The sequence below is a fragment of the Lethenteron reissneri genome, chromosome 25, assembly GCF_015708825.2.
Source record: "Lethenteron reissneri isolate LAM-NWPU_2019-01 chromosome 25, ASM1570882v1, whole genome shotgun sequence".
In the NCBI taxonomy this organism is placed as follows: domain Eukaryota; kingdom Metazoa; phylum Chordata; class Hyperoartia; order Petromyzontiformes; family Petromyzontidae; genus Lethenteron; species Lethenteron reissneri.
The window spans coordinates 3,840,175-3,852,328 of NC_083803.1; the positions used below are offsets into that span (position 1 = coordinate 3,840,175).

Sequence of the window (12,154 nt, forward strand, 5' to 3'; positions counted from 1 at the left end):
ATTAGTCAAAACTAACCCTAACACTGGCGTCGTCTTATTATCACAACTATTAATTTAATACGTTGGTGTATTGTTTTCAGCGTTGGGTTTGTCGTCGTTATGTTAATGAGGAGGAGGAGGCGTGGCCACCGCCGCCGCTGCACCAATCAGAGAGCGGCGCGCGGGAAATTTGGCGCGCGAACGCCGCCGCGCAGTAATCTCACCCCGGCGTCGCTGCTCAAGAGTCACACACACGGATACAGAGAACGACGACGGATCGCAACTAATATTCCCGTATAAACATAACAACAATCACCCTCACAGGCTCCGCGCCCGAAACGTCGTCCTCGTCGGAGCCTGTGAGATTAATTATTTTTTTAATCGGCGTTTGTAATCAAGGGCACGAGTCAATAGCGCGCCGATCTCCGCTCGCGAACTACTTTTGGGAACCTCCCCGTCAGCTCCGAGGCCCATTCATCAACCTCTCGTTGTTTTTCATCAACTTTCATCGCCACCGTTCAACCTCTCTGCTCGGTACACACGCCTGGCTCTCGACTGCAGTACAGTACCGCGCTCTCGTCATTTAGAACCGTCGTTGTTTACTGCCGCGTACACAACGACGGTTGTCCAGATGCGCACCGTCGGCGAATGAAGTTCGTTGTCTCCCGCGATTGTTTTCTGTGTCTCGGCTGTCTCCTCTCTCCATTCTATCTCCACTGTCACCTACCCCTCACCTATCTTTGTCTCCTCTCTGATGGTCTTAAGCGGTGTGCTTTCGCTAAGTTGTCCCCACCTGAAGAAGGACGCTTGTGTTGCGCCCGAAACGTCGTTATTTCTTTACCTACGTGGCTTTACCGAAAAAACTAGAATCTCTGATAGTCCCCTACCTGACATATTGTCCCCCTGTTCTGTCCCTGAGATTCCCCCCCACCCCTCCTCCCAGCCCTAACTCCATCTCATTTCTCCCCAGCCCCCCAATTTGTCTCCCCGTCCCCTCATCGCCGTCCCCCATGGGGATCTCGGGGCTTCTGCAGTTCCTGAAGGAGGCGTCGGAGCCCATGAACGTGAGCCGCTACCGCGGACAGACCGTGGCCGTGGACACCTACTGCTGGCTACACAAGGGGGCCTTCGCGTGTGCGGACCGCCTGGCCAAGGGCGAGAACACTAACCAGTACTGCTGACAAACATCCCACCTATAGGACCACAAATCTTGGGGAATTGTTTGGTCGCCCGTTCTGGCAGCCATCCTGTTTGTGCTCTTTGGTTCTTTCGGTAAAGTCACGTAGGTCTCAAATGAATTAAATCACGACGTTTCCGGCGCAACACAAGCGTCCGTCATCAGGTGGGACAACCACAGCAAGAGACAATTGCTGAAGTGGGTAGAAGGACTCCCGTAATACGAGGTTATACTGGTAGGAACCTCCTGGTTACACCAGCCCACAGGGGATTGATTATTCTGTCCGGCCGTCTTGCAGGGAGGGGCTGGGTAGGGTGGGTGGGAAGGGTGGGGCTGGGTGGAGAGGGACTGGTCACCCCGTGGTGCCCTTATAAAACTCAACGTTTAACCTACTCACGCCGGCTTGTGCCCGCCCTCACAGTCTGGCATATTTGCGGAATACACCATTGACCGAGCAACCCAACGTTCCTCATAGCTCCCTCCGCAGGAATGTGTTATAGGTAAGAGAGGGGGGGGGGGCAGGGAGGAGAGGGGGGGGGTGCTGCCGGATGAAGACGCTTGTGTTGCGCCCGAAACGTCGTGATTTATTTTATTATATACCTACGTGACTTTACCGAAAGAACCAAAGAGTATGGATCCCTGCAGTCACGAAAACTTCAAATCTAGATCTTATTTGTGGGTTCGGGCCATCCTTGGATTGTTCTCGCGTTCTCTTGACGAGTCAAAACTCGTGTGTTACAAATCCCAAATTATGTGCGTTGAACTTCTTTCGCACCATACATAGACAACCGTGCTAATCGGAAGTGCGGGGGAATGACAACAAACTTAAACACTATTACCGTATACTTGTTTCCAGTGTTCAAATGCCTTAAAGCAGAAGTCACAAACCTTATTGAAGTCTCGGCATGTCACTATATATTCTAGAGTCATCAAATAGGTCACGAGACAGTTTGACAATTATTAAACATAGTAAAATGATACAGGATCCTCTATATACTTTTAATTCTGCATAATGTGGTGTTGCTAGATCTTTCCATAATTCTATGAACAATGTGTTATTGCTAGGGAAACCCAAAAAAGTCACTAGATCTAGTGACGAAATCGCTATGTTGGTAACCGCCGCCCCATTTTCTACATGGCCACTTGTTAAAGTCGATTACAGACTCCATTACTCTATAGTGAGCTGCAGGGCAATGTGCTTGCTTTGGAGATTGCAGAGGCAGTGAAGCTGCACGAGGTCCCACGAGTAAGAGGGACCCAGGCACTGCGCTACGAAAAGGGGAATTTGGACAGGAAGTCCCATTTAATGAATTGCATCAGGGCCCATGCAAACCACATGACACAACTGATGAGTAGTGTGGGTGCAATTGAATGCATCGTCATATCTCTTTATGAACCCCCTATGGCAGGGGTCCATAATCAAAATAACAAGGGCCATTTTTTACGTACTCGGTTAAAAAAATTCAAGAACCACAATGCATGTGTATAATGTCACGAAGCAGTCCTTAAAGAGCCGTACGTGACTCCGGAGCCGTAGGTTGCAGACCCCTACCCTATGGCCTATTGGATTTTTATAGCCTGGCAGTCACATTTGCAGGTCTCCAGGCATTGGCCCATCCAAACGTGGTATACATTTCTCTGCCACTGTATACTGGCTCAATCAAATCAAAGTTAGGTAATCACTTTGTCGTAGATGCATCTCTTGCTAAACAGACCCTCTTAGCTAAACTAGAATGGATTGTTAACTCTTATTGTAAGGAATGATGGAGAATGATGGATATATTCTCCCAACACAACAACTTACAGCCTTTTGTCAATCCACTGCTGGATGAGAACTCTCCACACCTTTGGGTCATTGGGTTTGAATGACCATAATCATGCTGGCTAATATAGGTTGGTGAAGGGGGGAAGAGAGTCAGGATCAGTTGAGTTATCACTCACCACTAATGTCAGCCATGGCTGGGAATTGAACACGGGTCACCAGATTCATAGTGAAGTGCTCTAACAATTGTGCCACAGCTTTCCCCCAGGTTATTAATAATTTCACTAAATAATTTTACTAAATTTGCTTTATACCGTGCTTGTTTATGGGTCCATTCTCTCCTCCGGGCGCTATGGGCAGTAATTCCACGCAACAGCTCCGTGCTTGTTTGTTCAGAAGTCCAGTGTCCAGTTCGTCCGTCCCCTATGGGCAGGAATTCCACACAAACCCCCTCTGCCCCCCCTCTCTCTATTTAAGGTCTCGACACAGAGACGTTGTCTTTCTGTGTGCATATGTTTGTGTTTCTCTCTGTTTGTCTCTGTGTGAGTCTCTCTCTGCTTGTGTCTGTCTGTGTGTCTCCGTGTCTATGTTTTGACTCTTTCTCAAATGTAACAATCTTTGGAAGAATGTAATCAACCCGGTAGGGTGTTGACTGTTTTGTTGGCCGACTCTCTGTGTGTTGAATTGCATTATATTTCCAAGTTTACTATGTTTTATTTATTTCTACGTGACTTTACCGAAAGTTTCGAATCTAGTTTATTAATAAACGTGTCAAGTATTACTACAGTTATTGTAAAGTAAATGTCAAAGAAAAAACATCCACTAGAAGAGAGAAAAAATGAGTAACATTGTTATGCACGTTGTGTTCAGGTATGTGTTCTACTGCGTCAAGTTCATTGAGATGCTGCTGGGCTGTGATGTGAAACCAATCCTGGTGTTTGACGGTTGCATGCTGCCCTCCAAGAAAGAAGTGGAGAAATCGAGGAGAGAGTGAGTGTCAAAGAATAAAAAGGCAGCATCTGCCATCAAGCCATGGTAGCATCTGCCAGGGCTTGATAGCCAAGTGTTAAGTGAAAAAGTGTGAGCTTTATCCAAGCACAATACAGTATATTGACAAATACTCTGCATCTCCAATATTATCTGATTCTACTTGGCACATCCACCTGTTCCGTACTGCCTTCCAGGTTACTTCCAATTGGTGAATGGAATACATTGGTAGGTTGACTTATTTCTGTACTGGACATCCGTGAAAAGAGCTTTATGCTCATTGGATTCCTCTCAAGTCTAAATAAAGAAGATTCTGATTCGGAATAGTGCAGATACTCAAATGAAACAGCAATATGTCGAGACATGAAATTTAAATCTATTGCCACTATTGTGTGCGAGTGTAGGAGGCGACAGCTGAATCTACAGAAAGGCAAGCAGCTGCTGCGGGAAGGAAAAGTGTCGGAGGCGCGTGCCTGCTTCACACGCTGCATCAATGTCACCCCACAGATGGCTCTAGAGGTCATCAAGGTACCACACACAGGACATCTTCAAACCAAGCTCCACTCAATGTGTACTATATAATGAGTGCTTAAGTATTTTCCAAGTTGTATACCTTGAAGGTTGTATACAAGTGAAGTGCTTGACCCCTGCAGGCAGCACGTGCCCGGGGTGTGGACTGCATCGTCGCTCCGTACGAGGCCGATGCACAGCTTGCCTACTTGAACCGGTCTGGGATCGTTCAAGCAGTCATCACAGAAGACTCAGATTTGCTTGCATTTGGATGTGACAAGGTGCTGGTTTTTTTTTTACAACAGAGCCTATGTTGTTTTATGTCAATCAAGATTTTAATTTTGAAAACTACATTTATTTCTGAGGTCAAATCGAACGTGTTTTGATTTCCAGGTAATTCTCAAGATGGATCAGTCAGGAAATGGAGTTGAAATTTCTCGGTCTCGACTTGGCCGTGTTACACACCTGGGCAACTACTTCACAGAAGAGAAGTTCCGCCACATGTGCATCCTCTCTGGATGTGACTACCTGCCCTCCATTCCAGGCATTGGCTTGGTGAAAGCCAGCAAGGTCCTCAAGTTGTCCAATAACCCCAATATAGTGAAGGTACTGTCCACAGCCAAGCCATTTAGATTTTTTTTTCTGTTGTGACAACACATTACTTTGATGATTAGATTAATAATTTTCATGTACCCATGCGTGTGCGTGTTCCTTTAAAATAGGTAATCCGAAAAATGGGCCATTACCTTAAGATGAATGTGACTGTGCCGGAGGAGTACATCGAGGGGTTTGTACGTGCTGACAACACCTTCCGCTACCAGCTCGTTTTTGACCCGATATCCCGGCAGCTGTGTCCCCTCAACCCATATCCCGAGGATCTTGACTCCAGCCAGCTGTCCTATGCAGGGGCGTATCCTTTCAAAGCATTGTTCACAAGAAAACAGGCCCACATTAGCAAAGCCTGATATCGCGCCCAGCATTATTCGGTTATGTGCTAGATTAATACTGATCAAGTTTTATTCAGAAAAGAAGTGAGTGACATTCCAACACCTAAGAAAATGATATTTGTACTTTGACCTTACATTATACTATTAAACAGATGGATCGACAATTCTCAGGCCCTACAGATTGCGCTGGGTAACATCGATATCAACAACATGATGAAAATAGATAACTTCAATCCAGACACAAGCAAGGTAATGCACATGCACATTTCAACAGTTTGCCTATCGAACAGAGGACTTTTGTCGAAATATAATTTGTGTTAACTTGTGTTTTTCTCTGGTTTTGGCATTAGCCTGTTGCTGTGAAGAGTCACAGCTGGTATCGTAATTCACAGCGTGTGGACGCTAATGCACACATGCTGAGCATTTGGGACAAAAGATACCGCCCTGCTGGCAAGGATGGTGTTTCTGCAGGCAATGGTCCTTCCCCAGTCAAAGCAAAGAACCAGATACTTCCAGAAAGGAGTGGCTGCATGAAAGGGAAGGAGAGAGTCATTGTTGCGTCTTTCATGAAGTCACGCAAGACAGATGCGGCTTCCAAGAGGCAGAGGCAAGGTGTGTTGCACGTAGAAAACATTTTGTCGATTTTTATGAGTCGGTTCATACATTGGTAAATATATTTTATCTCGTTAACTAAATCTATTGTATGCCTGTAAAAGTTTACAACGTTTTTTTTGTGAACGGTACATTATTGTGCATGTTGATCTTTTTGCTGCTTTAACTGTTTTCACGCAGACGAGTCACAGGTGTTGGAAATGGACCTACTTGAACAGTATTCCTTTTCCGGAAACAAAAAAACGTGCAAAAGCTCAGATGTAACAGACAGCCTTCCCTTGAGTGAGGGTGGAGTTGGGGGTGAACAATCATGTTCTCAGCAGCAACAAGTGAAGCACAGCTCCAACGTTTCCAATCACAAGAGCAGGTTCACCCGCCTGTTGAACAAGAAGGATCAACAGCAAGAAATTGTTTTCACACCTGGCACAAGAAGCAGGTAATTCTCAGCAACATTTAAACATTTAACAGCTTTTAATCTTGTTTTGAAGCTTTCGTAACTGCAGGAATCCATACTCTTTGGTTCTTTCGGTAAAGTCACGTAGGTATAAAATGAAATAAATCACGACGTTTAGGGTGCAACACAACCGTCCGTCATCAGGTGGGAAAGCATGGTCTGCTGCTGAGGCAGACTTTTTAAAGGTTTGAAATGGGTGTAGCCTAAGGGTCATAAATAAGTGGTCAGGGCTAGTGATGTCAATGTGAGAAATTAGCATGTAACTGTAGAAAAGAAGGAAAGCGGCCTCCTAGAGGAGGGCGCGGAAGTGGCTATGTTAATGTGAGAGATTAGCATGATGTTAATGTGAGAAATTAGCATGTAACTGAAGAAAAGAAGGAGAGCAACCCAACGGGTGTAATCCAAAGGGCCTGTGAGTATGAGAGTGCAATCCAAAAGACATGCGAGCATGAGAGTGCAATCCAAAGGCAAGAGACTGCAATGCAACGGACATGTGAGCATGAGAGAGACATAGAGAGAGAGACACAGAGAGTCGAAATAACAGCTGACATAGGCAGGTAGGATGGAAACATCGCAGTCAGTAAAGACTTTACCTGGTTAATAACATCCTTCCAATGATTGCTCAGTTTGTACCCATCCTCTCAGTTGAAGTTGTGTCTGTGTTTATATATCTGGATGGCTTCATGAACAAATCTCTGAAAGTAGCCGGTAGGTTTGCAGAGTACCTTCGTCTTGGAGGAATAAAATGTGAGCTGTTATTTCGTCTAATATTTTTCTTAGGTTTTTCTACCCATCAAAAGAAGAAGCACAATCACCAAACTTGGTAAAATCATTATCGCCAAGTCAAACCGAGGTCAAGTCTGGTAAAGATCAAGGACAATCGGAGGCAACAGTTGATCAAGAACTAACTGGCAGTTCAAACCAATCAGGAGAAGTGTCATCACCCTTAAAGGAGACACAATGTTTGACATCCTCAGCACAAGATGAAGGGTCACCACTTTCAAATTTTCCAGAGAATGTCACGATGACAGAAAGTAAAATATCCAGTGCACAGCCACGGCAGGTGACTGCAACTGCCTTCAGTTGGTCCGGGAGCACGACAAGACCAAGACATGCACAAGAGAGCAACTCTGCCATCGACAAACTTAGCCGTTTTAGAAGGCAACCACAGGTTTGAATTATACTTCTTTTCCTTGTTAATAAATGAGGTGATAATGCATTATTTTACACAGGAGAACCTTGAATATCGCGGGTTTACGTCCGCGGTTTCGACCTATTTCGGTCAACCTTTTTGTATACCAATTTATCTCGCGCGGGGGTTAGTTTTGGCCTTTCGCGAGTCTACTGTATCATTGGCTGATACCGTGGGGCAGGCGAGGGATATGAGGCAGTCAGTGGCACCTCAACCTTTGCCATGCAAGCATCTCGCGGACAAAGAACCCTATTATAGCCTACTAATAGACTGTTGGGGTAAGTGCTGTTAACGAGCACCGATAAAGGCTGGCACGGCACATGAGGGGGTGGGTGGCCAACACCATGCCTGGTCGCCGTTTCATCTGCCCAGTGGTGATGTTTACAGATCACACTAGGTACTCTTTTTAGGTGGACCTAGGGGAGGCCCATGACCGGTTCAGATAATTATCACTGGTGTTGGCTGTGAGCGGGAATTGAACTCCGGTCGCCGGGTTCGTAGTGCAATGCGCTAACCGCTACACTACTGCGCCACACTCGTGGACAAACAAGCTTTGGATCATCATCATCGGTAAATACAGTATTTAGGATTTATGCTATTGTCTAAACTTTTTATATAGGGTTTTTACATGTTCATTTCAGTTATTTCGTTTTTCGTTTATTTGGCATACAGTACTTGTTTACTTTGTGATGTGCCTTTTTGGTTGCCATGTACCTTACCCCATTATTTAGGTAAGGCTTAAGTATTGAATATCGTGGTTTTGACTTTCGCGGAACTTTCAAAGAACGTAACCCCCGCAATATTGAAGAGTCTCCTGTATGCGTCAGTAATAACATTGCGGTGTACATTTTATTTCCCAACAGGAAGCAGTTTCAACAACGAACCTACCAAGCACAAATACGTTAAATCCATTTGCTCAAATGGGTCAAAGATGTTTACAGACTCGGGCAGCAGGAGATGGTGGTGGCAACCTGAGTGAGACTGAGGATGGCCATGAGGCCTCCCTCTCATCCTCCCCACCATCATTACCACATGCCAGCCTCCATTCTCCTGCCAGAGGAATTATGGTTACCTCTCCAGCACAGGATTTTACAAGCTGTCCACCCAATCAGCATTTTAAGGTAATTTTACAAATAATTACAGTCCTATGATTATCGTGCAATTAACTTCAGCAATGCCACCAACTTGAGCAGCTGCATTCTTACCGTTTCAAAATAGAGCAAATGCCACTCATTTCCAGAGCATACACATAACAAAAAGTGTTAATCTTAACATGTTTATGTAAACCTGAATAATGATGGCCAAATATACAGAGTGATCCTTTTATAGATGCCCTACTAATTTTTCATGACTATCTTCTCAACATATGATTGCATATTGTGAAAGTATTGCTCCATATCTTACAGAGGAGAGTTCAAAAGATTTAACAAGTATATTGAGTGAGAGTGATGTTTAAGAAGAGTGATGTGAGATGTTGAATTTTTTTAAATAAAATGTCTTGTGTATATCTACATTTTTTTAGATCGGTACCTAGAAATCAAATTTTGGGAAAATTCAGACTTAATTTCAAACTTATATATTTTTAGTAATTGCACTTGCCATCATAATTGATTAGTTAGCGGTTGATATTTTTGTGGCATTGCAAAATCTCGCACACTATTTAAGTTATTCCAAAGTGCGCCATTGAAACAACATGTGCTTTGCGCAGGGTGTGGGGCTGTCGAAGGCAGGCAAGGTCCTCTCTGGAGGCAGCCACAGCCCCCACATGTTCGGCCAGGCCAAGGCCAGTGGCCTTAGCCGCAAAAGACCTGTAAAGCACAACATCAACTCTGAGAACCTGAGCCAAGGCTCTCAACCAACGCTCAGCAACCTCTGGAGCAATTTCCAATATAAAAGGTGGGCTGCTATTTTGTGAATTGAAAAAAAAAATGTATTCTTTAAAAAAGTTAATAGACAATATGAATCTTCGTGAGGATAAATCTGTTTGATTTCCTACCCAACCCGTAGGGAAACCGAGAACCTGATGTCTACAAGAAGTACGCTTCCCCTGTCGCCCGTGAAGAGCAACATCTCTGTTTGATTCTAGATTTGAAGCTTCAGTGACTGCAAGGATTCATACTCTTAGTTCTTTCGGTAAAGTCACGTAGGTAAAAAATGAAATTCAAATTAATAAAAATAAAACAATAAAAATCACGACGTTTCGGAGGCAACACAAGCTTCCGTCTTCGAAACGTAGTGATTTTTATTGTTTTATTTTTATTAATTTGAATTTCATTTTTTACCTACGTGACTTTTACCGAAAGAACTAAGAGTATGAATCTCTGTTTGAGTTTGCAAGCCAGAGAATGTTGGTGCCTTTCCCTGGCTCGTCATCATATATGCTGTATATGCTGCTGAACCACGATAGTGTGGGTTTATTTGAGGAGATAAATTGCTTGTCACATTTTCTATTTTCATTACGTTATAAAGATCCCACTTTATTATTACACTTCCAGTGACAACTAATAATTGTACATAAAGGCATTGCAAAACTGTACAGTATGCCATTTCTATTAGACATTACACTGCCTATTGGTTTACATGGTAAATCAAGCTTTTAATGGTTAAGTGAATAATTGACCGTGCATAAAACATGACATGCTCGACTGCTCGTAAAACTTAATAAAGTCGTTTTACTAGAGGGTTTCCCAATGTGTTGGCTCCATATAGAATGTGTCTTGTGAACAGGTGAGATCCACACACAAAGTACCAGTGAAATAAAACGAAATTATCTCTTGGAATATGGTAACAGGTGAAACTGGAGTTTGGTCATCATCAAGCATGATCACTACTGAATTTTGGTGCCTTTTTCCATGCTCATTGTATGCGGTATATGCTGCTGAAATACTAGTGTGTTCATTTCAGAAGATACATTGCTTGTCAATTTTTCAATTTTCCTAACCTTAAAAATATAACTATTTGCACTTACAATGACAACCGCTAATTGTACTTGAAGGCTCTGCAAAACTGCAGTACGCCATTTCTATTAGACATTGAACTGCCTATTGGTTTACCTGGTACATCAAGCTGTTAATGTTTAAGTGAATCATTGACCGTGCATAAAATAATATGCTCGTTTTACGAAGGCTTGACTGTTTGGCTTCGTATAGAATGTGTATCGTGGAAACGGGTGATATTCACAAAGTACCGGTGAGATACAATTAATCTATCTCTGGGAATATGTTAACATGTTCATCTCCTCGGTGAACGACCCTTGGGAAGCGTTACATCCCTTGGCGACCACTCCGTCATCCATTACCATTGGGTCTCATGGAGGGCAGGGTGGTGCAGTGGCAAACGCGTGTGCCTGCCTCGCTGCAAGAAGGTCTCGGGTGCCTTTGAGTGTGTAGTTTGTATTTTCTCCAACCTCTTGGGTTCTCTTGTGTTCTTCCATAGCTAAAAACAAACGCAGTATAATGTAATTGGTATTGAATTTCGATTTAAAGCTTTCGTGACCGTAGGTATTCATCTTCTTGGTTCTTTCGGTAAAGTCACGTAGAAGGGAAATAATAAAAATAAAATACAATTCTCACGACGTTTCGGCCACAACGGAAGCAGCCGTCCTCAGGTGAAGAACAGGTATATTTCCCTTCTACGTGACTACCGAAAGAACCAAGAAGATAACTGATATTGATCAAATATCCAAATGCTGAAAATGTAACTGCAAATTACTCGGCAACATCGTCCCCTACCGTCAAACCTGGCAGGAAACGAAAAAAAGTTGATAATGAAGGCTCGATCTTGATTTGAAGCTTTCGTGACTACCGGAATCCATACTCTTTGGTTCTTTCGGTAAAGTCACGTAGGGTAGAAAACTAATAGATCACGACGTTTCGATCGCAACACAAGCAATCGTCATCAGGTGGGACAACCACAGCAAAAAAAACTGCTCGCAGTCTGTTAAAATATATAATAGTTGTGTGGAAACCCTCCCCGTAGAGGCGGTTCAATCTTGATTTAAAGACTTGAAAGAACCAAAAAGTAATGAAGACTTGTGCAAACACGACGTGTCCTGCCCAAGCCGACTTGTGATGAATTGTCAATCTACGCATGCTCTTTAATTCATGTTTTATTGTTTCTGCCCCACAACGTAACCTCAAGCAACCGTTTATTCAGTATGCTTTGTGCAAGGTGCCACATTGTTCCATTTCCATTCATGTCTGACCCTGATCCATGTCATAGCAGGCAGTAATTACACTGAATACAATATATTCTCAAGGGACACCGGTAGGTGACTTCACTATCGAGTTCAGCTTCCCAAAAGCACTCCATCCCACTCTCGTCCGCCTCTTTATTTCATCATTTAGTTGATTCTGTTGCGCCTGCAATGCAGCTGCCCCGAGGTTGAAAGAAGAATGGTAACAGAACATTATGGAAATCACCGAGGTGATGACACAACGGGAGTGACGACTCAGCTTTCAGGGGGCTGCAGACTGCTGACCCCCCCCCCCCCCCCACACACAAAACCCCCTTCCCACTTCCTAAAGGATCAGCA

At 44.0% G+C, this 12,154-nt stretch overlaps 1 protein-coding gene across 3 annotated transcripts; it reads left to right on the forward strand.

Annotated features, from left to right (window-relative positions):
- Positions 1–19: 19 nt before the first annotated feature.
- Positions 20–10,305, forward strand: EXO1 (exonuclease 1). Of its 3 annotated transcripts, XM_061558930.1 has the most exons (15): positions 20–513; positions 950–1,150; positions 3,789–3,908; positions 4,310–4,433; positions 4,559–4,696; positions 4,809–5,021; positions 5,138–5,325; positions 5,515–5,611; positions 5,713–5,974; positions 6,155–6,410; positions 7,209–7,599; positions 8,484–8,741; positions 9,329–9,516; positions 9,628–9,688; positions 9,938–10,305. In XM_061558930.1, exons 2-15 carry the CDS (start codon positions 990–992, stop codon positions 9,947–9,949), a joined length of 2,469 nt encoding a protein of 822 aa, XP_061414914.1. In that variant the 5' UTR covers positions 20–513; positions 950–989; the 3' UTR covers positions 9,950–10,305. The 3 variants fall into 3 exon arrangements, with proteins under 3 accessions (XP_061414914.1, XP_061414915.1, XP_061414916.1); XM_061558931.1 differs by having other exon boundaries at positions 195–338; positions 9,628–10,305; XM_061558932.1 differs by having other exon boundaries at positions 258–273; positions 9,628–10,305.
- The last annotated feature ends 1,849 nt before the right edge of the window (positions 10,306–12,154 follow it).